At 38.9% G+C, this 27,945-nt stretch overlaps 1 protein-coding gene across 1 annotated transcript; it reads right to left on the bottom strand.

Moving 5' to 3' along the window:
- Positions 1–214: 214 nt before the first annotated feature.
- Positions 215–27,945, bottom strand: tinagl1 (tubulointerstitial nephritis antigen-like 1). The gene is made up of 12 exons (XM_055219451.2): positions 27,786–27,945; positions 21,979–22,289; positions 18,648–18,714; positions 13,717–13,809; positions 13,426–13,540; positions 9,462–9,585; positions 9,222–9,372; positions 8,949–9,135; positions 7,181–7,226; positions 4,487–4,610; positions 2,789–2,834; positions 215–2,704 (listed from the first exon to the last, which is right to left on the bottom strand). The coding sequence occupies exons 2-12, from the start codon at positions 22,280–22,282 to the stop codon at positions 2,540–2,542; spliced, it is 1,422 nt and encodes a 473-aa protein (XP_055075426.2). The 5' UTR covers positions 22,283–22,289; positions 27,786–27,945; the 3' UTR covers positions 215–2,539.

The raw sequence follows: 27,945 nt of genomic DNA, 5'->3' as shown, positions 1-27,945 counted from the left end.
AAACTTCCCATGGAATTTTTTCCCCCCAGATTCACAAACTTTCAAGGACCCGTGGGAACCCTGATGTATGCATGTTATACATAAGATCATGGATGCTGGACCTCTAGGCATCTATAAAGAAGTCACAAAGCATTTCATTTGTGACGTGTTACTATCAGTAATGGTGATTTGAAGAAATATATTTTGGTAAAAACAGTTGAGTAATTACTGCAAGTGGGCTGTAGGACTTTTATTGCATCACATGAATGAACACTACAGTGGTTTGCATTGTGTACAGAGAATACAAGAAAGAAGATAGAGATGCATTGCACAGAGATGCAATATTTTCATCTTAAATTACACAGCAGTAATAATTCACAATGATGACAGATGTGTATATGAACCTTAATATAAAGCTGGTAATGATGTGCATGACATGAGCACATACTGTATGTTTACTCGCCGGGCTGCATAAAAATCTAACCAAATGATAATTGACTGGTGGCCAGAACATCTGTCTGACATTTGTGCTGAATTTCGACTTTGTGTAAGTGTTGCTGAATGATAAGCCTGTTGGACTTTGAGTTTCGTGCATGTGACTATAATAGTAGCGACATTATCAGTCAACAGTGGGGCTTGTTGAGAGCGTCGCTGTATGTATGAAAAAATTGCCTGATACTGATAACATATCACAATCCGGCAATGTCTGTCTCATGCTCTAGTAGCGATATGTACAGTATTTCAGGCTGTATAAGTTGAATATTTAGAAGCTCTGTGATATCTGCAATATTAACATGTTTGCCTCATTTACACACCAAAACAGAAATTCTTCAAATACAAAGCACCCAAACTGTACAGTTTTTATTGTAAATGAAAAGCAAAGAAAAAAGATACAAAAATATATTTGGTCAACATCACTTAATTCAACAAAACAGATATAAGAAGGTACGTTTATATCAATGCTTGTGTACAGTGTTATAATAGTTCACAGAGTACAATAGTGTAAGACTTGAAAGAACAGCTTTTGTTGCTGAATATATTACTTTCATTTATTTTTTTGTTTTCCAGCACAGTATAGCTACAGTAATACAGTAATGGTTTCAAGCAAATGACACTTTAAGCTTCAGGTTGCATAAATTCAACTCTTAACTATTATTTTACGGTATGATTTAAAATTCTGATAACTTTTGAGATTTTTAATAGAATAGCATGAACAACCTTTGTGCTATACAGTAACTTTTGACACACATTGGCTAATATGAACTAAGCTGAAATGACTTTGATTGCACAGATGCATTTTTAGCATATATAGTCATGAAAAACATTTTTTTTATCTAAAAATTAAATTATTTTCCTTTGTAAAACGAAAAATATAAGCGTTGCTAAATTACAGTGAACCTTGACCTGTAAAATTGAGTATATTCCTGGGAATATTTGATTGCATTTAAACTCAAACTGGTTAAAAATTGTACTAATTTTATTTTAGTTTTCCCTACCGAGAAAAGTAGAAGTTGGATTAACTTTAAAATGTCTTCAATTGGTAGCACTTTTAGCAAAAATGTAGTTGAATAAGGGAAATTTTTTACCAATTGAAGTAATTTTTAGAGATTCAACTTTATGGAATGTGTCATATCTTTTCCTAACACATTTAACAGCCAACATAAAATGCACAACAATTTGATTTTAAAACAAAATTGCTTTTAACTGAAGTGCCTCTTTTACATATCGACTTTAAATGCTTAAAATCAAACTTATTTCACTGGAAAGCTTGAACTGCACACAAATGATGCATAAATCTAATCTAAAGTATTTTCAAAATAAATTATTGGTCCTAAAATCACCATCTCCCATCCTACTCCCAACTCAGTTTTAAGACAGAGACTTCCAAAACCCTATAAAAGTTAAGACGCACCCTTTTATATCACTCTGACATGATTGATATGATGGTGATATTGTGATGCGGGGTGCCTGTGAAGTCTTTGGTTATATGCTCCCGAGTGCTTTGAGTCCTGTGGCTGTTTGTGGTCCAGTAAAGGAGTGTATCAAGGTTTCATGTTTCCACCAATAAAACTAACAATAATTGCTGCTTATACCAGTCTGTTAAATGCTTTATTCTGATTGGTTGAGAAATGTTCAGGTGTGCATTATTTTTCAATAACCGCACACCTAACTTGTTAAATGTCTAAAAATAGGCACCAGAGCAATGTTTGTGGTAACCGTGGTATAAGCGGAATAATTGACTCCGGTCCTTTGAATTATTTGAAAATAATGCCCACCCGTGGTGTAACGGAACAACGCAGGATTACCACCTTGGGTGTGCATTATTTTCTTATAATTCAATGGCCTGTCGTCAGTTATTCCTTACATATACAATACAATTTTTTATTAAACTATACACTAAGACTGTGAACTTGTGTATTTAGACTGAAGGGGGCACTGGACTTCATTGTTTTTTAAATATGCCATTGATATTCATAAGTAACAGGCACAGACTGTTGAAAATCAGACCTGCCATGGACCTGATTGACATTTGTGTTGTATACACAGAGATCTCACTGCTTTACTTGCGTCTTCCATGATGGTGATGATGGCTGTGCATGTCCTCCATGTTTATTCTGCCCCACACACCAATAACAAACGTCTCGATCTCACATTCGTTTTCGCCACGGGCGATGCGGAAGTAACCGTTTTCACCCCAGTTCTTCCCCCAAGAGTTGGCAGCAATCTGAGGAGTTAAGGAATGATAAGTTTACATCCCGTGTAAACTTACGTTCCACTCGAACATTATTTGATGAATAGCATTTCTTACCCAGTACTTGTGTGTTCTGCCACTGTAATCCCTGTCCTCTCCCCATCTGAAAAATATGTGCAGAAACATAAGCATGGCGAAAAATCTAGATTCATGAGATTTTTATTTTTATGTATATGCTGAGCAGCCAGTCAGTTACAACATTTAATGAAGATCCACGAGCAGCCACAAACATACATTTTAGAAAAAAACGAACAAATGTAAGTTTAAATTAAAAAAATAAAATAAAAAAACATGAAGAAAGCAGTCCCAAAAGTGAGCTTAGTAATTTGGTTATAATGAACAAATAACACAGAGATAAGTTTTTGTGCATTTATTAAACGTGAACATTTTCTAATAGGCTTAGGTGAAATAGGTGAAATATTTCTACGCTGACGTGCTAGCCAAACATAAAACAAAATACTTTTGTCTACCAAAATACAGTATGTCCTAAAAACCACCCCTGTTATGAGGAACACCATAAACTTCAGGAAGCTGGACTCCCCCCTTCGAATCTTAAGTTAAAAACAACCGTGGCCTAAAGCTTACCCGTGCCAAGAACTTCCTTATGCTTCTCCACCCGTCCTGGTTCCTAACATCACAGAACGTTCTTTTAAATATTTTGGTATTATTTAAAGAGCTGTTGACCCTCAACATCTTTCAGCATATCAATCACTCCTCCACACTTTTCGGCGGTTTATTTATTTGTTATCGCTCATCTGAAATATTTGGATTAAACATAGTCCAGCCATGCCTTATATTTATTCTTAGGGATATTTCCCATTATATTCTGGATTGTATCATTCTGTTCCCAAACACTACATATCTGTCTCCCATCCCCACAGGAGGTAAACTGTCATTCCGTACATTCACAAAAAAAATGTAATTCCCAAAATAAGTAATTTTCTCTCATATAACATACATGAATGTATTTGGCAAAGGAAATGCGTGGGTCCGAGTTCTGCAGTGGTCTTATCTCCCCATGTTTTCTGTCCTTCATACCACTGCATCTAAATAGCCTTGACCTGACGTGGCTTCAGGCCTCTATGTCTCTATTGTGGAGTTGGGATCAACCCATTAAACAATGCCATTTCCAATACACTGAACGTCAATGCGCTCTCCACAAACTTTCCCAGGCCATGGGCTTAGCAGAACGCGCCACGGTATTTTCACAGTAAAAACATCGCAGCCTCCATGCGCCAACTGCACGTCAGCAGTTTCTTTGAGCATCTAGAGCAGCGCAAGAACCGCAGCGTCAGCGAATGATGGTAGGTTTGGTTTGTAGACAGACCACATGTTATCAACAACACATAGTTAACCTAAATCTGTGTAACAACAGAATCACTGCATGTATAGAATATATGTTTCAGTTTAATTACTACATCATTGCACATTCAACATTTAGTAGTAGACAAAGCAATATTCAACTCAAAATAATAGCTAGAGTGCTATCAGACAGCGGGTTCAAGGGGTGTATATATCTGGGGGCGGAGCTTCAAGGTCAGTCAACCAGGTGTTTTGTCTGCCAGCAACAAAAACATGTCTGGAAGGTGTGCTCGGTACCTCTAAAAAGGTTATTTCACACAGTCCCGGGAAACACCAACAATTGGCAATGTTTCATACAGTAAATAAAGCTGCTGTGTTGGATGCTGCTGATGACATTTTATTGATTGAATGACAGAAGATGAGAGGTTGTGCAATGCTGTGGGAAAAACTTACCCTGTTATTCTGACGGAGTGAGTTGCGTGTTTGCGGTACTGCGGCGATTTGTGGTAATTGACATTTGTATGCTTGTAAATTCCACTCTTGTAGACAAAGAAATCCTCGTGGACCTCCATGATAGCTAAAACAACAGAAGACGTCACTTTAAATACAAAGTTTTGAAATAAAATGCAAAGCTGTTTACAGGAAGAGCAATAAAGTTATTTGGCATTGTGACCAATGTTTGACCTTTAAACATCATTGAATAGATATTTATAAGCCGGCATTCATTCTTATCACGTACAGAAACCACAGAAGAAGAAAAAAAATTGCTACTTTAAAAGCAAAATTACATAACATCCAACAAACACCACGTTCCCCAACAGATCAAAGCGAGATCAAAGTCGTCAATACTGCAATTGTACTGGAGTGAAAATGTGTTGGATTTCAAGTGGCTTAAGGGCCGTTCACATTATAACGATAACTACTGTATAACTATAAAAAATATAGTTTTGAACATTTTTTATATTAAAGAGAAGAGCAGAGTTCACACCACAACTACTATAAAGATACATTGAACGATATCGTTGGGATCACTTTCTGAGCGAGTTTTTCGTTTTTTCTCACCTGCTGAACGATTAACGATTGACAGCCAATCAAATCTATTTGAACTGCAAGTGCACGCGCACTGAAATGGCAGTGGAGCTCATTGCTGAGGTGAGGTACCTAACATAAAATTACCTCAGGTATCCAGCGCTGATGCAGTTGCTTTGAAATTCACTACGTAATGCTTTTTTCCTCCCACACTGACTACGCCAAAAGGTAAGATATTATTACACAAACTACTATATTCACTGTTTAGAGTTACGCGAAACGCAGTGTGTTGGTAACCCGCTGTGTAAATGCAATTCATATTTGTATATTCAGTGACACTTGAATAAACAGTTTTTATTAAAGCCATTAAAGGCAAGTGATTTCAACGAATGCCGCACGCGTGAGCGAAGTAGCATAAAGTTATCGATGCCGGACTTTTGTGCTGCATATGGATGTTAGGCTTATTAGCACTATGTATTATAGTTAGAAATAGTTGATTTTCATTATATCAAAACTTAAATTTTTTTTCAGGACTCAATGCTAAATACTGACTGTTGAAACAAACCAAAAGAAAACCAAGAAAATCGCATTCATGGCGATTTATGGTGATTTTATTTCCGTAACACCATTCCCTACAATGGCCCTGTCCCAAATGGTGCACTTTATGTGGACTTGTGGCCTTAAATTGCGCATGCTCGCTTAGTCTACGAGTCCATAGGATGTCCCATCTGTCATTTTTACGCTTTAAAGTGTGCTCATCAGCGCCTCCTTTGCCCCCTTGAAGCTCTGCAGCAGGCTACGCGCACTTTACCAACCCAGAAGTCCTTGCGAAAGAGCAATCAGACCAATCAAACGACGGAAGGGAGGAGTTCACACTGACGGGCAACTTCTCTACCTATTTCCGGCGTGACGCTCGAGTCTGTCCCAAAAAACGACTCTGGTGCACCCACGTGGACTCGCATCAAGGGTCCCTAAAGTCTGCACTAGATGATGTGGACTCTGAGGAGGACCACAAGTCCAGTGTGTGCCATTTGGAATAGGGCCAATGACGCTGATGCGGGGTTCCCCTGTTTCAAGATGGCGGCTCTATTTGACGCATTCGGTCCAATGAAGCCAAGGCGACATCTAGTGTATATATCTATGGAGGCTAATATATTTATCGTTATAGTTATCGTTACAATGTGAACGGCCCAGTGCTTAAATTTCAGCCTGATCTCATGGGAATTTGCAACTATTGTATGAATTTGTACAATGTGAACTGTACAAAACGTACAAGTATTTCAAAAAAGCAACCACTCCTAACCATACCCCGAAAACCATTGTCACTAGGGGGCAATCAGATCTTAGTAAACTGTATAAAGGAGATTGCACGTATTCATACAGTACGAAACACCTCTTAAAATAGTTACTGCTGTGAAATGTGTTGTAAACTCATTACACCCTATACAAAACTTTTATGGGTAGACCAGTGACTAAGACATTCCAGGTAGCCACCCTGTACCTTGCATATCAAGGACTACATAACATAATGCCAACTATATGTGGGTTTTTCCAGACATTTCTGTGAGATCCTCTACACAAACTTTGGCAATCAAACATTACGGTAAACACAGTCTAATTACCCCCCCACACACACACCCTACACTAGAGACACTTTCATCTCCGATTTCTCAATATCAGCCAGAGGTTAGGCAGAAATTTTGTAAAGATTAGAAATGAAAACTGGCGCGAGTCCAGGGTTCCCTCCTGTCTGGAACAATACAACAAAATGCTGGCACAGGATCATGGAACACCTGAAAAAACTCTCACACACATGCGCGCGTGCACGCACACACTGATTAACCTCTCTTTATTACACACTCATCATATTACTGCACAGGAATTTTCTCAAGATTTTACAGCATACACAGCAAGTTCAAACTTAAAATTCTCAATTTTTTTGTCCGAATTGAATGGACGTTTAGGACATTCATGGTGAGTAATGAGACATCAAACCAATGAATCATTCTTGATTGCACTAACAGTCATTATCCAAGTGCTTCACTTTTCGGTTTATCATATGGCTCACAGTGTTGCACGAGCATGCTCACAAACACAATAGTCTGAAGAAATCCATACCTTGCACAGGTCCGTTATCCATAATCTCCTTCATGATCTCCTTGTCCTTTGAGCAAGAGAAGAATCGACATGTCACAGTGAGTTCAACAAATTGGAATGAGCTGTATCTTTTAGTCTGATATACATAAACAGAAATCCCTTCGTATTGTAGATTACTACGGTAAACCATTTTATAGATAAAGAATGGATCGATCATTAACCACATTCCTGTGTCATAATGTATAAGCCGTACTGTACAATCTTATAAACTGTATATAATCTAGACCAGCATGGACCCGTCAAAGCACTTAAAGGGACACTTCACCTTTTTTTTTTCGAAAATATGCTCATTTTCCAGCTCCCCTAGAGTTAAACATCTGATTTTTACCGTTTTGGAAGCCACCCAGCCGATCTCCGGGTCTGCCAGTACCGCCCCTAGCATAGCTCAGCACAATCCATTGAATTAGACCATTAGCATCGCACTCAAAAATAACCAAAGAGTTTCAATATTTTTCCTATTTAAAACTTGACTCTTCTGTAGTTACATCGTGTACTAAGACCGACAGAAAATTAAAAGTTGTAATTTTCTAGGCAGATATGGCTAGGAAATATCCTCTCATTCTGGCGTAATAATCAAGGTTTTTGCTGCCGTAACATGGCAGCAGGAGGCGCAATGATATTACGCAGTGCCCGAAAATAGTCCCCTGCTATTGAAAGTTACCAGGGGGCCTATTTTCGGACACTGCACAACATAATTCGCCTGAATGAGAGCATACATCGTAATGAGAGTATAGTTCCTATCCATATCTGCCTAGAAAATCGCAACTTTTAATTTTCCATCGGTCTTAGTACACGATATAACCACAGAAGAGTCAAGTTTTTAAAAGAAAAAATATCTAAACTCTTTGGTTATTTTTGTGCGTGATGCTAATGGTCTAATCGGATTCAATGAATTATGCTAAGCTATGCTAAAAGTGTTAGCGCCAGACCTGGAGATCGGCAGAATGGATTACAAAACAGTAAAAAACAAATGTTTAACTCTAGGGGAGCTGGAAAATAAGAATATTTAAAAAAGTGGAGTGTCCCTTTAATAGCCTCAATTTTAAGATTTATTCATAAAAAATTATATTAGCTTGGCTCCTTTATGAATGTTAACAGACAATGATAAAACATATCAACAAGTAAAATAAAATAAAATCAACAAGTTAAACAAAAACGGTTTGAGTAGACTATATAAAAAATAAACCTCCAGATTGTTTTATCCCTTGCTCACAAAATGGTTGGAGACCCCTGATGTAGACCATGTGTAACGCTAGACAAATGGGTGGTAAGATGTAGCTCAGGGAAGGAATATGTTAAAGCTTGACATGACTGCTAATGTAATCTTGATCTTCAGACATTTGCTGAGTTATTTCTCCCTGTAGCTTTGGTTCGATGGGTTTTGATTGAATGCAGATATGTGCACAAATGCTGGGCGTGAAGGAAAAAACAGTAAATCACTGACACTTTAACCAGTTCTGTTTGTTCTTTAGCAGGGGCAATTGCATAATCTTCATAGCTTGCAAATGCACCATATGGGCAAAATATGCGAATACCTTAACAACCGACAGCAGACGACTCTGGGCCAGATCCGCACAGGATCGGCACTGAAGTCAGCAGCTTTGGTGCGGATCTGGCACGGAGTCGTCTACTGTTAGACACTGAAATAATTACCATAACAAAAACTTGGTCCTTCTAATCAGCTACCACATTTCATGATAGCTGGAATAAAGAGGTCAAGTTAGCTTACATTAGATGACAGTCTGTATGGTGGGGTTGACTGATAGATTTCATTTTCGTAGCGGTGGCTGTTCGGGCAATGCGCTGTTGCTTGCCGTTTTCCCCGGCCCACCGCTCGACTCTGCATCATACAGCGAGCTGCTTCTGCAGGGGTCTGCTGGGGCGGAGAGAACGGGTAACAGTCCTCTGTCACTACTCTGAAAATGTAAAATAAAGCAAAGGGGTGCTTTAGTCACAGATACGCAACAGATTACAAGTTTAAAGATAATGCATGTATAATTACCCTCTTCGCCTTAGGTACCACCAGGCCCCATCGATACGGCCACCTGCACAGCCGTCCTGGTGACGCGTGTCACAGGAAATGAGATTCTGGGGCGAGAGCTGTGGGGTCATATGACCCATTGATTGAATAGAGATTCTGTCTGACGCCACAGCTACAGTGAATCAGAGAGAATTAGATATAAAACAACCTAAAACACTTTACTGTGTAAACTCTTTATTTTTTGCATACATGCTGACTCACCTGCCGTTGAGAAGGCCCAGGATGCATTGCAGTTGCCCTGATCCAACGGCTCGTGGATTTTCCCTGGCCATTTTTCTGCTGCGTTGAAGTGACTTGGCATATAATCGTTTCCATTCATATTCATCTGCAGAACATGAAGCAAGACTTTTTGAAGACTTTCTGGAAGATACAGCTTTGGCTGTGATTTCAAACATAGTGACTAGTTTTTAGATGGTTTAAGCTGGTCATTAGCTGGGTGCCAACAAAGAAATATATACTGGTAAACATTGTACCAACATGAGAGTGAGTAAATGATGACAGAGTTTTCTTTTTTGGATGAACTATCCCTTTAGGATGGTATGGCCAGCTGCCACAGTAGCTTGTTTGTTGTGGTCTACTAAAAGTTTCCATAGATGCATCCATGGTGTGATTATGATGTGATGTTTTGGCGTACCCGACACATAAACAATCAATTCCAGTGTATCTCTTCATCATCGGGAGCTCTAACGTCCAAGATTTTCATGGGCAAAATGAAAGTGTATACACCAAGGCATTTAAGCCAGCGGCCGGCATATTTTTTCAATTGTTTCTAATTGAAGCGTCACCCTTTAAAAAACACCAGCAGCTGACGTTGTTTTCCGCAACGGGCTCCCGTGCTGTTTTTTCACTGCCAGAGATAAAAAATGTTCAGTTTTGGGTAAAACGCTCAGCTCGTCAATGTCACTTCTCACTCGGCTGTCCAATCACAGTGGATAATGGACGGGACAAATAACACAACAAGCAACCGGAGCATCATTCAACGACTGATAAACAAAGCAGAAGCATCATAACAACCAAAGCGCTTAGCTGAAAAAAACTCTGGCAAGTGCTCACATTTGGCATCCGCGAGTTTTCAGCCGCGTTTAAATGCTTTGGGGGTACACGCTTACTTATTGTGGTTCGTAATTGTGATTTGTGAATTTTAAGTGTTTTATGAATTATTCCAAAGATAAAAGCTGCAGTAACGTGACTATTTAGTTCCTCTTTTTCTCCCAGAAATAAACAAAATCAGTCTAACTGTATGATCACACCACCACCGGCGAGAGCGTCAAAGTGGCTGGAAGTCATTCATTTTCAATGAGAGCCGGCGGCGAGCTCGGTGAGCAGCGGCGTGGCGCGTCATGTGTGAGTGTCGTGGAGAGTTGAAAGCAGTTCAAATTTATAGTAATGAGCTAGCTTGGCGGCAACCAAATGGAATGCGGAAACGTTTGGTACCAACCAATCAGTAGGTGGAAACCTCCGCTTGAGAGGAGATGCGAGAATGAATTTGAGGGTCATGCTGCATTTACACCAGCCGTGATAGAGGCGTCAAGTGCGAATGATTTCAATGTTATGTCAATGTGAAGATGTGTTGACGCGCGTCTGGAGGTCTTGCGGCGTGAATGAGGCGTTTAGCGCGACAGATGGGATTCCGCCTCATTCGCACGTCTAGTTCGTGCGAATTGAGCGTCTGGTGCGGTACGCGCGATTTGTGCTTTTTGTGCATTTTGCGTCTCACGCGAAATTGCGTCTGACGCCCGAGCTGAAAAATTTAAACTTTGGCGGATTTTCGCACCATGTTAACCAATCAAGAGCCTGCTTGCTGCTGTGGCGGCAGCCCCGCCCGGAGTCACTCATTCAACATGGAGGAACGCTTGATATTGTCCGTGAGCAGTCACCCGGAGCTATACGACACAAGGAATAAACAGGAATAAAAAGTGTCAGTGAGGACATTGAGCAACCTGGTAAGTTGTAAATACACATTTTACTTTTGAGTCACGTGTTGTTTATCGACCCGTGGCATTCCCACCGTTTTTTCCTCTATAGTAAGGTGACCAAATACAAACCGGTACTGATCAACATCACCCCGGATTTACACAGCACGAGTTTGCGGCGCGTTACGGCTCCGAGGTGGCTTTGTTTGGTCTTCTACGCGGTGCCAACTCACACAAGAAGCGGATCAGAAGAGCAGCAATAGAACGTCACGTGATTTTCCTGTCAGACGTTTTTCTTGATTTTCTGAGTTATAACATGGATAAGTTGGCTAAATGTTAATGTTTTGTTAGGATTCATTCTGTATATTGTTTTGCATTGTCCTATTTTGTTTAGTAAGTAAAAAAGTGAATAAACATAAAAATTCAGTTAGGATGGACAAATATTATATGCATATTCGTCTAAAACACATCCTCAATTATGTTTATTTCACATACAGTGCCTGTGAGCAAGATGATGTGAAATACGGGAGTCTGCACGAGGTGTTTATTTTGAAATTGACAGGATATTTACGGTGCGGCTTCAATGCGGCGTATGTCAAAAATAGACTAGGCACCTATCTTTAGCGAAGCGGCGCGTAGAGCAGCTTCTGGGACGCTCTTGAAACGTGCCGCGGCGCATCTGATGTAAACACAAGCATTGACTAGAATGACCGCGATCGGTTCCGGTTGCCTCTTCGGAGCCGCAACGCGCCGCAGACTCGTGCGGTGTAAAGCCGAGGTCAGTCATCTTGCAAACAGACAACCGCATAGAACTTGCCCCTCCCACAAGAAGTGGATTACGCCTCTAACGCGTGTCAAATGCTTGCTTTTTCTGCGCGTCTACTTTGCACTAGACGTGCGAATGCATTCAAAATATTCATGCGATTTTGGCGCCTCAAATGAGAATGGTGTAAACCCACGGTCAAAGCGTCCACTTCACCTTTTCTATAGCGTCGGTGGCAGGGTAGCCAGAGCTTTTATTGACGCTTTCGCCGGTGGCGGTGTGAACGCACAATAAGCATTCCAGTAATCTTAATAGTCAATCAATGCAATACTCAACACAATAATTTCATCCATAATAAGCTCCTTCTGTCAAATTACTTAAATAAGTATTACTTAAATAAGGAATTCACTTTCTCTCATGAGAAATGAATCACCAGGCTACCGACAGCTTTCCCTCTTTGGTAATACACAGCCGCTGGTTATTGTCCTCCTACATTCCAGCCTTTGATATTGTCATGATTGTCCTTGACAACTAAGAGATATGATCTTGTGGAATGCAGGTGCTTGTCAGGTGACCAGTATTGCAGTGGTGAATTTTAGGCCCCTGTAGGGCCACAGCTTGCAGCAATGCTAGACACACTAATAGTAACCTAATGACTCTTTTCCACATGACCATGAACCAGAACCAGCCTGTACCTTCACTAATTTGTGAACCAAAGCTGATGCAAATATGTCGATAACCTGCCCACAAACAAATATATCAGACATCAGACTTTGTTTAAGAGCATCATGCAAAATCCTCTCATTTAGAGTCATCATTGCATTTACATTACATTCATGCATCTGGCAGACTTACAGTGCATTACAAGGTATACATTTTTACCGGCATGTGTGTTCCCTGGCTTGTGTAACCTGTGACCTTTATGCGTTGCTAACGCAATGCTCAACCTCTAGCTATTCAGGCGCATTGTGTGCTGCCTTAAAAGACTAAAATTGATCTTTGTTGTTTGCATATAAAACTATTATGGTTGGACCGAAGAAAGTAGCTGTCCAAATAAACAGGATACCCCTACCGAGGGGTGAAAGTGGGGGAAACGTATTCTCTTTGATTTTTCGCATTCTTTGATTATGAGATTGTCTCTTATATAACATATTATTGTGGATCACAAATCTTTCTGCAGCCTCATTGAGCCACATCAAATGTACAGAGCCAGACAGTCACACACGGGATGCACTGTCCCACAATGCATTGCAAGCCCGAGCTGCTGATGAATCACAGAGATCAAAGAACGGTCTGACTTCTAAATCCTTTCTGATATTCTCGCTTTGATGGTTTATAAGGGCACGTTGACTGTTATGGTGAAGACTGTGAGAATGAGTAATCAGAGAGCCGTCAATGGGAATAATCATGAAACGAATGAGAAGAGATTATCTGATCTGTAACCGTCTCTGTCACAGGCTAATTCGGGTGCTTACATACGATGACTCACCTGCATCTCATTCATGTTCATGATGGTTCGTGAGGGGCGCTGTGTGCCTAGACGGTACCGCAGACCCTCGTCCAGGGTCATACCCCAGAACTGACTGTAGTTTGCTGCCTTCCACCTAGAGAGGGAGACGGAGAGAGAATAGATGCCATAACTTGTGTACTTTGTGTTATATATTTAACATCAGTAATGGCACAACACACTATTTTTAGCGCAGTTATTATCTGTTAATTCTAGAGCATGAGATAACTACATGCACTTCCTGAGCAGAGCGAGAATATGTCTAGCGCTTACCCATAATCTCTTCGGTTGATTTCCTGGATCATGTCAACATCCATCAGACAGGCATGATGCTCACATTCCCAGCGTCCATTCGGACCACATGTACTGCAGGAGATGAATACAAAACTATAAGTGGACAGAAGCTTCCGCAGCCAAAGTTCATGCCATTTAAATACCTTACTGTTTTGTGTTTACCAGTCCATTATCTGAAGACTAAAATAACTTTTAGATGAACTTTTAGATTACATTTAAAACTCAGGGTCAATTGTTTTCCTAAAAGTCAAACTTTTACAATAACAAACTATTTTTTCATGCCCCTATCAGTTGGCATGATAGTAATATGCCAACTGATACTGACAAATTGTTGATGCTTTAAAAATAATAAACAATGTGGAGTGTGGAGAGAGAGAGAGAGAGAGAGAGAGAGAGAGCGAGAGACTGTAGTCCTTTAAAGGTGCTCTCGAAGAAACTTCCATTTTTAGTCAGTCTGTGTGAGGGAGACGGTTTAGAGGAACATGAATAAAAAGGAAGTAATGACTTTGGTCATTGCTGCTGAGTTATTACTGGAAATAGAATTAGAAGGGACAAGAGTCAAATCTAAAGACTTGAATGTCATACAGTGTAAACAAAAGCAACGCTTAGCAACATCCTAGCAACCAAATCACAGGCGTGCTACATACATCCCGAAAAGGAAGCCAAAAGATTGCCACCCTGTGGCTGGCTGCAGTAGCCCCGCCCTCTGAGCCAAACATAGAAACCATCAGTGGCGGCTGGTGACTTCTCTTCTGAGTTATTAAATAAATAAATTTCTGAGTTTATATAAACTATTAATTAGAATGTGTTTACAATTGAAGTCTATGGAGACATGTTGTCCATCTTTTTTATAGTTTATACCGGGGTGCCCAAACTTTCTACCAAGGGCCAAAATTAAAACCTGACTGAGGGCCGTGGGTCGAAAGTAAATGTTGCTCTGTTATATTAAAATTAATCTGATTCTCCTAATTGATAATTTTCTAATAGTTAAAGGGACAATGTGTCGTTTTTAAAATTATTTTATTAGTCAAAATCAATGTCTTTATTTATAAATATTTCCTCATTGGTGTCAAATGACCTCTGCCAGTGATCTGACTTTTCGTTGTAAGCTTAGAATTTCTTCTCTTTGTTTACATTAAACGGGTAAGTCCAAGAACGCTTCCATGTCGTTCCGCCATATTGAAAAACTATAATAGCAGAGAGGGACAAAAAGCAAAATAAAATTTCACCACTAGATTGGGGGAAATCCCACTTACTGTCCCTTTAAAGAAAACATTACTCAGTCCTTTCAGAAAAATAGGGGTTTTTTGTGATTGCTGCGGGCAAAAATCCTTGATCTTGTGGCACGTTTTCTTAAAAAATGCAATGGAATATGAGGGATATTTATGCAATTTTATGCTATAAAATTGTGGAAACTTGCAAAAACTGTTTGCTGCTTTTGCAGCTTTTCAGTGATGTTCACGTCACATAATCACATCACTTCATAACGTTCCCATGGCAACAGGGGACATGGCTGCGCTTGTGTGAGGTAAATGCAACATTTTTCAACTTTCTGCTAAGATATGTGATTTTTGCTACGAAAACGCGGGGATTATGAAATCATGCAAGCCCCGCATATTTTGCTCTGTTTATGCATAACTAATGCAGTTTTATTTTTAAAGTTAACTGTTGTAAAAAATAATTAATTTTTACATTTCCTTTTATCTGTGTGCCACTGCCTCGACCTCTCCATTATTAGCCTAGTACCAGAGTTTGTTAAACGGGTCATATTAGGAAATTTTTTAAAGATGTAAAATAAGTCTTGGTGTTCCCAGAGTGCGTATGTGAAGTTTTTTAAATACCTCACAGATAATTTATTATAGCATGTTAAAATTGCCACTTTGTAGGCCTGAGCAAAATTTTGCCGTTTTTAGTGTGTGTCCTTTAAAATGCAAATGAGCTGATGAAATGCAAACCCTGATCGCAATGATGGTGGTTTGTTGCAATTAAAACTCAATTGTGCTGTCAATTATTTTTTAGCTCCTTCTTTCACTCTGCACGAAATGGCAGTGCCGTGGTTGGATGCAGATTAAGGGGAGGTATTGTGGTAATTGGCCTTGCTACCTACCTTACAAACAGCAAAATCTGAACGGCCTAATTTTCACATGCTTGCAAAGAATGGTTTACCAAAGCAAAGTTACTGTGTTGATCTTTTTCACGTTTTCAAGGTTGATAGAAGCACAGGGGACCCAACTATAGCACTTAAACATGATTTTCATGCTATGACCCCTTTAAGTTTTGTGATGCATGCTATAGTATACACCTTCAAATATGCATGCATATTAAAAAAAATTCACCTTGCACTTAATTTCACTTTACATTTTTGTAATGTAAAAATAAATACATTTTAGTAAATGTTTAATTTGAAATATAAACCTGACGAAAATGACGTTTATCCTTTTTCCTTATCTCAAGTGGATTGACGGGAAAAATTAAAGGTCATTGCGTGCCAACTCTAGCACCCACCTATGAGTTTTTAAGAGCTTAGCTCATATTACCATCAGTAAATGTAAAATTCTAGTTGCACCTAGTTGTTATGATCGCTGAATTGACTAATCACAGTACTTTGCAGTGATCGGCAAATACCTCATCAATCACAGAAGTGCAAATATGTCAACACACAAATCATTATCCAGAAAACAAACATTATCTACTACAGTGATCTGTCAGGAACCAACCGTAAAAGATTGTGAATGTGCAACGTCTGCTGGTTTTGACTGGGGGCAGCAGGTAACATCTTGCCACTGCAAAGGTAAACATTATTTACCTTTGCTGTGGCACGAAAACTCTTTGAAGGTTTGTCAAACAACAAGAGACATAAATTCACACACCAGTGCACATCAGCAACTAAAACTCTCTGGGTAAATAAAAACAAAAAGTGCAAAAGTGTCACGTGACCTCAAGAGCGTAACCCTTAAAGGACAAAACCACTGTTTTTCAATATTTTACTATGTTATTACCTCAACTTAGATGAATTAATACATACCTATCTTTTATTTTTATTTTTGTACAGAGCTTCTTAAACGTGTTAGCATTTAGCCTAGCCCCATTCATTCCTATGGCTCCAAACAAAAGTTTTATTTTGTGCCACCATACTCCTCATCGTGTAACTACTCATGTAACAGTCTTTAAATAGGAAAAACATGGAAGTGTTTGGTGGCTTCTAAATTCATCCCTGTTTGGATCCTAAGGAATGAATGGGGCTAGGCTAAATGCGAACACATTCACGATGTGCTGTATAAAGCTGTAAAAGTGCATGCATTGCAAAAAGATAGGTTTGTATTAGTTAATCCAAGTTGAGGTAAGAACTTAGTAAAACGGTGATGTTTTCCTTTAAATCCAGAATCCCGATACAAGTCTGACACTAACACAATCTGGTTGATGTCCCCTGTGTTACAATGAGGACATATTTGTGTGTTTTTTTTGTATTTACATTTCACGGTAATCTCTCAAGGATAACTACAAAATGGATGTATGGGCTCTAGATCTCATCTGGTGAGTGGCTCATGTGCTGTCGCCTTACTCAAGCATGCAGATAAGGGACCAGAGGTAAGCTATGAAAAAGGAGATTAAACTGGATCAAGCTGTTACAGGCCTGAGAGTAGCAGAATTTGTACAACTATTGAGATCATTCATTTATACATACATATACAAAAGTGACAATGGCTAGAGCTTGCAAACAGGTGAGTGTAAGGTCATGCATCACCACCAGCACATCTATCAATCTGCTGACAGAGATTTTACAGGAGCCATCAGGCTTGCGGACACTACAGGCCAATCGCAGTCCAGTGAGGCCTGAACTCAGGAAATCCAGGATTACAGAGGTGAATGTGAACCAGTACGGAACAACAACTCTACTGGGACTGCAGCCAATATTTCATCAAGCTTTTCCACCACAGGAAGCAAATCCCTAAATACAACTCTTGGAGAATGTGAAAGAGATCTGCATCAAACAAGAACTGAAGAGGGCGCAGATAACAGGGAAATGACTGGAGGTGCCGATCTTGTGGTCGGTGTGATCGTACAAAGCATCGTCACGCCAGACTGTCAGATTAAATCATATCACATCTGCCACACACGGGGTCAGACATACAAACAAAACTAATGGACAAGCATGTCTTATACTTTAAATTCCTCTACTACAACACTTTCAAAATGATGTTTGTGTTATTAGTAAATTTCACTGTAATAAAATATCTAAACATCAAAGGCTTTGCATTGGAAAATTCCTATACTGGCATCTCAAGTATAGCTGAGCCACTGCCGCAAACAGGTACATGAAATATTTGACCTCCATGTGAACACACTACACCAAAAGACAAAACGTCATGATGGCACCACAGCATATATTCCCAGGGACAATGCTCCTATCACCACTGTGTGAAGAAACCTTGGCATGGGGGTCTTGAATTCCTGCCGTCCTATTTTGTCTAAACATCACCAGTTTCTCATGAGAAATGCACAGTACAGTGAAATAACACAGGAAGGTCAGATGCTTTTACACCAATAAACACCAACCCATCCAACCTGGATGAGAAGACAGCGAGAGGGATAAAGGTAAAATGTATGAATGTGTAGTACATGATCCTAGAGCGTGTTTGTACCATGTGTCAGGATAACAAGGGCACTAAAGGTAAAACAGACGTTTTGAACACTAGCCCTGGGAGATGAGGAATGTGTGTAATCTTTCAAAGGCTCCACACTGTTCTACCCACAAAAAGTCTCTAAATCCTGCCAACATACAGTACAGTATGCTGTTGACAGTGGCTTTGTATAGCCAGCGCCCTTAGTGTATGCTGATAGTGTTATGTTAAAAGCTTAGAAAAGACAATAAGGATATACAGTTTGAGGTTTTTTGATTTGAAACTTACCATAAGTTGCAGTTCTCTTTGTAGGTTGCTCCTGAGTGAAACCTGTGGCCGTTTCTTTCACAGGAATCTGAAATAAACATCAAAAACTCACCATGAATTAATCTGCACACTGCAAAAAATAAATAAAACATTTTGTTGGTTCAATTTAAAAATGTTATTTACCTGTTGTGTCAACTCATACAGTAAAAAAACAAATATAATTTTAAATATATTTTAAAATATGCAAAAAATATATGTTCTGAAATAAGTTTTGAAATATGTTTACAAAAATGTATAAATTAAATAAGTTTATTTTTTGCTACGGAAGCCCTGAAGCACATACATGAAAAACAAAAATATATTAAAAGAGAAAACATCTTAAGATGTTTTCTCTTTTAATATATTTTATCTCTCGCCTTTGAAAATGTTTATTCCCTTTCAAAATATTTCATTTTTTTTCTCTTTGAATTTTTTTTATCTTTAAAAGACCACACAATGAAAAATTCTTGCTTGCTAACAATTAGCATAGACAAATTTTAAAGCATTTATATTCACATAGCATTGAAAGTAAAACTTAGTATGTTACAAACCTGTAAACATAACAGGTTTGAAAAGTTTAAAATTAAATATATTTTCAACGGCAAATATATATTTTATACATATACATTTTATACTTTATATAAACTAAAGAAAAAATATTTTTTTGCAGTAAAAATATATTTAATTAAACTTAACTTTCTACAAAATGTATTTAGCATATATTTAAAACTAGGGTTGGACGATAAATCGCATGCGATATGTATCTCATCAGTAAAGCTGGTTTCGTGAATAGTAGTAAATCACCATCACCTGCTTTCAAATGGAGCGGCATTTACTACACAGAGCCATATTTCATCGAGAAGCTAGGCAAAATCATAATCATAATCGTGGACAAATCACCTCCGATAATGTATGCGATTTTGGCGAGCTTCTCAGTGAAATATGGCTCTGTGTAGTAAATGCCGCTCCATCTGAAAGCAGGTGATGGTGATTTACTACTAATTATTGAACCGGCTTTACTAGAGATACGCATGAGAATCGCAGGCGATTTATCACCCACCCCTATTTAAAACCTAATATGTTTTGGTCAGAGAAATGAATTTTTTGCCGTATGGGAACTAATAGGGCTGGGTATCGATTCAGATGTTCTAGATCGATTCGGTTTCGATTCACAAGCTATCAAATCGGTTCGGTTTCGATACTTGGTTAGATTTTCGGGTTGGTTTTTATACTCAATTCTCGATTCAATATTAGCATATTATATTATTATATATATTATATTATATTAGAATATAGACTGAATGAATGACAGGCTGGCCTTTCGCTCTTTGGTAACATCACGCAAGGCAAAAAAGAGGGTGACATATAGTGGAGAAGACTAGTAATTAGATTAACGTTAATCTTACATTGCGGAAATAAATATGGGGGAAAAAACTGTGGCCTTTGAAAATTTGAATCGATCAACGAAACGATTAATCTAAAAAAAATATTTTTTTTTGGCCAGCCCTAGGAACTAATATTTTTTTTGGCCAGCCCTAGGAACTAATATTTTTAAGTTAACTCAAAAGCCAAACAGGTAACTTACTTTTTTAAGTTAAACCAACTTTTTTACAGTGTCCACAAACAAGTATGTGGTGAGGTTGAAGTGGAAAAATAAACAACTACAGTAGGCTATTTAAGCATTTGAGAGAAACTTTTATCCAAAGTGACATATAGTGTACTCAAGCTATACCAGTATGTGTGATTCCTGGGATCGAACCCATGACCGTTGAGTTTCTAATGCAATGCAAGTGAGCTTGAGCAATCTTTCATTTATGTCTGAGTAGTGAGATACGGTAGCGCTGGAATGCTTTCCTTGTATTCCTGAACTTTTCCAGAAGCTCTGCTGTCGTCGTCATGGCTTGGCAATCTTATTTAGAGATTGCAACACTGCCTGGATAAACGTGGGGAAAATATTTTTTTATCTTCTAGATATGTAAGTCTACACTACAGTGAACATACTGTAAAGCACGTTGCAGAGTTGTCCGGTAGGCTGACCATACGTGCCATTCTTCCCCGGACGTGTTTCGAGTGCGTCTTCCAGAAGTCGTATTTGTCAAACGCATACGTCATCAAGGTTTATTATTTCAGAAAAGCAACCGTTACATTTCAAGGTAAGATTACAACTACAATTGTATGAATTTTGATGACGTATGCGGTTGACAAATACGACTTCCGGAAGACGCACTCAAAACCCGGACGTGTCCTGGACAGGAAAGAATGGCACGTATGGTCATCCTATTGTCCGGTTACATTAGAGCAATGGTTCTCAACTCCAGTCCTCGAGCCACCACCCAGAATACTTTAGATGTCTCCTTGAGATATGAAACACCTGATTCCACCCATCAGCATCCTTCCAGACAGGGATGGGCAACTTTGGTCCTGGAGGGCTGGTGTCCTGCAGAGTTTGGCTCCAACTTGCCTCAGCACACCTGCCTAAAAGTTTCTAGTATGCCTAGTAAGACCTTAATTGGCTGCTTCAGCTGTGTTTGATTATGGTTGGGGCTGAACTCTGCAGGGCGCTGGCCCTCCGGGACCGGGGTTGCCCATCCCTGTTCCAGAATGTCTGAAAAGTTTCCTTAATTAACTGATGAACTGAATCAGGTGTTTTATATACGGAGGCATCTAAAATGTTCTTGGAGGAGGGGCCCGATGACTGGAATTGAGAACCACACACTGGTTAATCTCACAATTACCAAAACCATCACCTTCAACCAGCAGGTCAACAGTAATGTAGGTTATGTTTAAACAACAATTCCCTCTTTCTGAAAGAATAAGAACTGTGCTTTCATGTTCTGTACTGTATGCCTTTCAACAAAACATTAAGTGATTTAGCAAAGTAAACGTGCCCAGTGATCCATAGAGTCATTCCTGCCCTATAGACATGATTTTCCCTCCTTAAGCAAACACACATTGCACACATATCTGTTGTGATGTCTCCCTGCCTAAAGTTATCCTGTCCACCCCCCCACTCCTCTTTTGTACATTACAGGCATTCTTCGGTTGACCTCCATTTATTGCCCTCTGCCTTCTGATCTTCTGTCCTGTTTTTTCGTGAGAAGGCTACTGTTCGCTTTTCATTATTAGATCTACAGCTGAACATGTAACACCTCAGTGGTAATACACAACCACAGCGAAGGTTGCGGAAGCGTGAATCAACAGCGGTAGGAAAACATTAACAGGAAAAAATGTGGACTCAGGTTTTCCATTAAACCTTTAGAGAATGACTAATCCTTTATGTGGCGTCACTTTTTCAGTACACAACGTTACTTACCAAGGATGGTAGGAGGTGTTGTCCCCAAACAGTGATTCCAGAAGTCAGGACAACAGTCGGCAACGGTGCGATTGCAGAATAGGTCGCAGTAGCAGATCGTATCCATGTACGGGACAGTGCATTGGTCATTTCTGCCCGGACAGCAGCCTCCCCTCCTCTGGCAGTAGGAGCCGTAGGGATCCCGGATTCCCCTGGAGTGCAACGGTGGAGCCAGGTCTCGTCTGGTGCGGATACCCGTTGACGTTCCCCCTTCCAACAGCAGGAGGAGCACTGTGATGATGGCCAGCATCAAAGCTTTCCACATTGCTTATCTGTCATAAAGAAATCGATACAGCAAAACATCCCATCAGCCATTAGTCTCAAAATTCAAATCAGAATTGAATTTAAAGCATTACGCTCAAATAACGCACCATCACGCTGTAAAAATAAACAAGTAATTTCAATGAATATGATTACAGCAGAAATAACATTTCTTTGTCCATTTGTAACATTTGAGCAGATACAGAAGAGAGGGTGGAACTTTGATGGAGTGATACACAGAGAAACGTCAATGCTACTGTAGCACTTGTTTTGCACCCTTTCCTGCGAGGATAAAAGCCAACAATTTGGAATATAAACATGTCTGATAAACAGACGCTTCTCTGGTGCTTATTTTTAATAACTCATCCTTTAAAGACAATAGCGCTGTGACAGCATAGACAAAACAGAAATGAAAGAAATGCGAAGAATTAAGTCAGAAGTATCATGAACTTTAGTTTGTCTGAGTAGAAATTACATAAACACTTTAGCGTCATTGTAGGAAAATGTGATTTAACCAAAGAGGTTAGCTGGTCTCTCAGCATGATGCCAGGCTGGGAGACCATCTAGACCAGCCTAAACCAGCAGGAATGTCTAAAGTACTTTATCCAGAGTTTCTGTGAGAAGGTCAAGTTATTGAGGTGTGTACAGTAAGCAGGGTGGTGCCGTCACTCAGGCTTTGAGTTCAGTCGACTTCCAGACCAGTTTTGATTTACTTGTTACAACATCCAGGAAAGACTCAAAGGACTGAATACCGCTGTCTGTGTCGTCATACGTGAGGCTCTTCCAAGAGTTTATAGAGAGCACAAAGGTCAAAGAAATGCTCAGTGACTAAAAGTAATTTAATTGTCTGAACTTGCCAGACTCAAGGCATTTCAACACAATCTCATGATAATTGTATTTTCGTACAACCACATTTGTACATTTTTTGTGCTCGCCCAATATGACGTTCGTGTTAGGTATTGCTTTTTTCCAAATATTGATTCACTTTGTATAATCATATGCATTAGCCAACTCTGGTAAGTAATATTATTGATTATACCTTAAAGGGAAAGTTTGGCCAAAAATGATATTAAACCCATGATTTACTCACCCCCAAGCTGTCCGAGATGCGTATGTCCATCATTTCTCTGACGAACACATTTGCATTTAATTATTTTAGAAAATGTTTTAGATCTTTCAGTTAATCAAATGTAAAGTTACAGTGTCCACGTCCTTCAATTAAAAAAAATGTGCATCCATCCTTCCTTCACTAAATAAATCCAAACGGCTCCACGATGATAAACAAAGGCCTTCTGAGTGTAATCTGTGCAGTGTTGTTGTAGAAATATCCAAATGTAAAACTTTACAAACGAAAATAACTAGCTTCCGGTAACGTCGCCATCTTAGTCGCGTCCATATTCAAGATGATAGCGTATGCAGTTTATGGAGGGTTCTGTGTTACTGCTCTGTGCCCCCGCCCTCCGAATTTGTCATATGTTACCGTAAGCTAGTTATTTTAATTTATAAAGTTTTAAATTGTAATATTTCTACAACAACTCCGCACGGATTACCCTCAGAAGGCCTTTGTTTATCATCATGGAGACGTTGTGATTTATTTTCCACTAGGTGGTGCTCTTATCTAACTTATAAAGCAATTAAGCATCCAGTGATTCAGAAAGTAAAAACGTTGGGTGCTTCTCAATATGCTTCCACGTCTCCTCGCTCCTACGTCCTACATCCTACGACCCGAAAACTGATCGAGCTCCGCCATCACGTAGGACATCTCAATCTTTAATTGCACTGCGAGGAGGCGAAGAACGAGGAGTCATGAGCGAGGATACACAAGTGTATCCTAAGTGGAAGTGTTTTATCAACCAAACCTGATGCATGTATAAATCTCCTCCCCCTTCACATCGTCACGTCATTAAACACAAATAAATCTTGCTATTAATCAATAAATTATTGTAAATGTAGACTCATTTCACACAGTATATTTAATATGTAAGTGATAATGTAGAGGCAGCCGGTAGTTATCGGGAAATAAGCCCCGACAGTGTGATAAGGCTCTATTTTGTCAAGTTCAGTCTCAGTAAGCTCTCTGTGTCTTGTCGTTGTTCGTTCTTCTATGCACTGTTTAAATGTTTTGTTTTTTCCGTACATGTTAAAATGAATGTCAAAATGTTCCATTCTTAATTGTGGTTGTCCAGTGTTTGTCACAAGATGGCGCCAAAGAGTAATCTTTGTTGGCGCGGAGGGATTTAAAACATACAAGTAGCACCGGCTATGCGTTATTACTTTGGAGCGGTTATTATTTGAAAAGAACGAACCTGCAAATGTCTCAACTGACCAATCAGAATCAAGCATTCCAGAGAGCCGTGTAATACGTTTATATATTAATAGAAGAAAAGTTTCTGGAAGGCGTTAAACTTGTGTGAAAATCATGAAATGCTGGCGCTGGCTGGAAACCTGCTAGAAGTGTTTTCCTTTGCAAAAAGCAGTAACAGTTTAGTTTAAAGTTTATAATATAATTGTATTATTATTATCACTGTGACTGGCAGGTTTTAAAACACAGAGTTGGCAACATTGGGGAATTTAAGAATAAATAAACAAAAACATTCATATAGGCTAATCCACTGTTCGGTGTTCTGGCACATGCTCAGCCAGTCAGGGTTTACCTGTAAAAACAGGAATGTGTCTTACAATTTATTCAGCATGCTCCAAAACCATTGTAATTGCTTAATTACTGTTGTGTGTAAGGATAATTGATGTTTACATTGACACACCGCTAATCCATTCAGTTACCTGGTTTCACTACTGTAGATTTTAGTCAGGATTAACCATCCACCCAAGTTTGTTTTTAAGCTGTGTTTGTATCGAAATGTCAGAATAAGATGAATTACCCTAGGATGAAATAAACCAGTTTAACTTCAGACACAGTAGCTGACACAGTGGAAATAAGGCCGCTATCAAACAAATGGAAGCAAAACTTTATCATTGTTACGGAAACAGCGACTTCCTGCAGTCAAAGCCAAGACTGGAAAACACTGTCTTATTAAAGCTGACAAGTATGTCACTTTAATGTATGATCATCACACACAGTGCAGTACAGTATGCACATTTTTCCTTTTGAATATAATGTATGCCTTTAAGCAATATTGTCATTATTTGTTTGGAGTGGACTTCATCTTCCTCATACTCTTCTTTCTTATTAAATTACTAGTCCTCACTTTCACCAGCCCTTTTCAAGAAACAATGCACTTAAGCCTTTTAAGAGAGAGAGAGAGAGAGAGAGAGAGAGAGAGAGAGAAAGAGAGAGAGAGAGAGAGAGAATGACAAAAATAGCATCATTAATTACCCAATTGGCCCATACAATGTCCCCCATACAGACAAAGAAGACCCCCGGATGTCCATCGCTGTGCATTTTTCTGCATGACTGTGCCTTTAGTTGGCCAGTCCACAGCCTCAACAACACACACACACACACTGAGACATATGGCAGCAGTGTTGTGGTGCCATCATAAAGACACTTTCATTGAGGCTTTTTCGTGAGGCCCGTTTGACCCCGTTGTTAGGGTGAACGCTCCAGTCAACAACAGCAATAATGTAACTACAGGCAGTGGATCATCCGGATATTTTGGCATCGGTTGGCTGCCTAATGCATGTCTGCTTCATCACAGTGGGGATGCTGCATGTAGAGACGTGTTTTTGTACATCACATTAGTGATGCGCATTAGATGGTAAAACATCTCTACTACTGTACACAGTACTGAATTAGCGTGTAGTCTGTCATCTGACAAATGATACATCACTTGTGTTCATCAAAACACATTATGTAATATCTCAAGCCTCAGATATTTGTGCAGGTGGGTCAACCCGTGTATGTAGGCAATACAAACAAAAATACAAAATCCTCTCTGAACTGAGCTGAGTATACAAAGCAAGCTTACTGTAATACAGCTGTTATCTGGTTTTGCTTTTACAGACATACTGTAAGGGGTTTAAAATAATAAAATAGTGGTATATTATTAATATTTAGATATATACACTTGGCAGATGCTTTTATTCAAAGTGACTTTGTATTCAAGCTTTATATTTTACATCATTATGTGTGTTCCTTGGGGATCGAACCATTGACTTTTGCATTGCTTAGTGCAATAGTCTGCCTGTTGAGCTACATTAATTTTTATTTAAATAAACCAAGCCTATTTAACAAAATATATTTGATTATTTGAAAAAAGAAACATGAAACAAAATACAAGATGATATATATTACTAACACTATGGCCTTTGAGAAGCGAAACTAGAAGTTTAGTACACACTTAATTTAACAGTAAAGATTTTTTTCTAGCGGATTCCAGGCATATCAGCAGAGAGACGGGTCCTTGAGCTTTCTAAGGACTTTAACACTGTAACTCCCGAATTACATGTACTGTAATACTGTGGTGCAAGAAACACCAGTGCTAAAAATCCAGCACCTGTGCTGAACATTTGCTCCACATACTCACTCGACTCTTTAACTTTTATTGTGGTTTTACAGCAGGGTCAGAAATTAACCAGAGCTCGGGGCAAAATGCAATTGAACGTGACAAAAAAAAGCACCAGGTATTTTAATTGTGGGGGCAATAAAATGCCCCTTCTGTAAAATGCTAAGAGAATCAGCACCAGGTGTAAACACAGCTTCTTAATAAATTAAAAATAAAATCTGTTTTTTAATTTTGTGTAAGATATATACATAAATGAACAAACAAATAATAATGAGTAAAAAGTATACAGTACTGTGCAAAAGTCTAAGGCCACCATGCTACCATTAGATTTGTTGTTTTTGAAAGTGTATAGTGATCATATATAATTATTTCTCAGTTTCTTTATTAGAATACAACCAGAAAATACAGGAAATGTGTATGTAGTATTAAAAACTGTATAAAAGCTTATATGTATAAAAGTACAAGCTGAAGTGTCAAGTATTTGGGGTAAACTCCCCTTCCACTTGAGCAATAGGCAGCTGCAGGATCTTTAAAATTAAATCCTAATTTCTAATTTTAATCGAATGACTTTAGGACTTCAGTCTCATCAAAAAAGCTCAAGTGTTTCATGCCAAGAGAGGTCACACTAAATACTGACTCATGCCTGAAGAAGACATTTAGTTCTGAAAATGTTATTTTGTATACATATTTCTTGTTTGTATCTTAAAAAATAGTGAAAAATAAATATGGATAGACACTAAAACTTTGCTAAAAACAATAAAGCTGATGGTGGCCTAAGACTTTTGCACAGTACTGTATATAACTAATGTTTAGGTTTTATGAACCGTAACACTTTTAACACACTTTTAACTGCTAAGCCTTAACTTTAAGTATAAATTATATCCACCTTTAAAACACAACAACATCCAAATGTGTAAAAGAGAATACGTCAGTATTAGAGCACCTGTATGCCGCTCATTTACACACCTGTCTAACACACACCTGCATTAAAAAGAAAAGGGAGGAGGTTAGACAGAAGTTAAATAGCTAAAGTATTTCTCCCACCTTGTTCAGTGAAATAAAATCCTTCCTGAGGTAAATCCAGTGAAGAAATATGATCTGATCTCTTTTAAACTACAGGCCAAGTACTTTGAAGCACTTGAATACACTTTCTCTCTTTCAGTGTTCTGTCTGATCTTTACTGCCTTTCCTCCTTTATACAGAG

This window comes from Misgurnus anguillicaudatus, chromosome 20 (genome assembly GCF_027580225.2).
Source record: "Misgurnus anguillicaudatus chromosome 20, ASM2758022v2, whole genome shotgun sequence".
NCBI lineage: Eukaryota > Metazoa > Chordata > Actinopteri > Cypriniformes > Cobitidae > Misgurnus > Misgurnus anguillicaudatus.
Note: the sequence above shows the minus strand (reverse complement) of the source record. Positions and strands in the feature narration are given on the sequence as shown.

Coding starts and splice junctions, on each gene's coding strand:
- tinagl1 (XM_055219451.2), bottom strand. CDS start 22,282: ATGTGGAAAGCTTTGATGCTGGCCATCATCACAGTGCTCCTCCTGCTG. Junction 13,810..18,647: donor AAAGAGAACTGCAACTTATG/GTAAGTTTCAAA, acceptor CATCTCCTGCAG/TACATGTGGTCCGAATGGAC. Junction 7,227..8,948: donor CATACAGACTGTCATCTAAT/GTAAGCTAACTT, acceptor TCTTGCTCAAAG/GACAAGGAGATCATGAAGGA.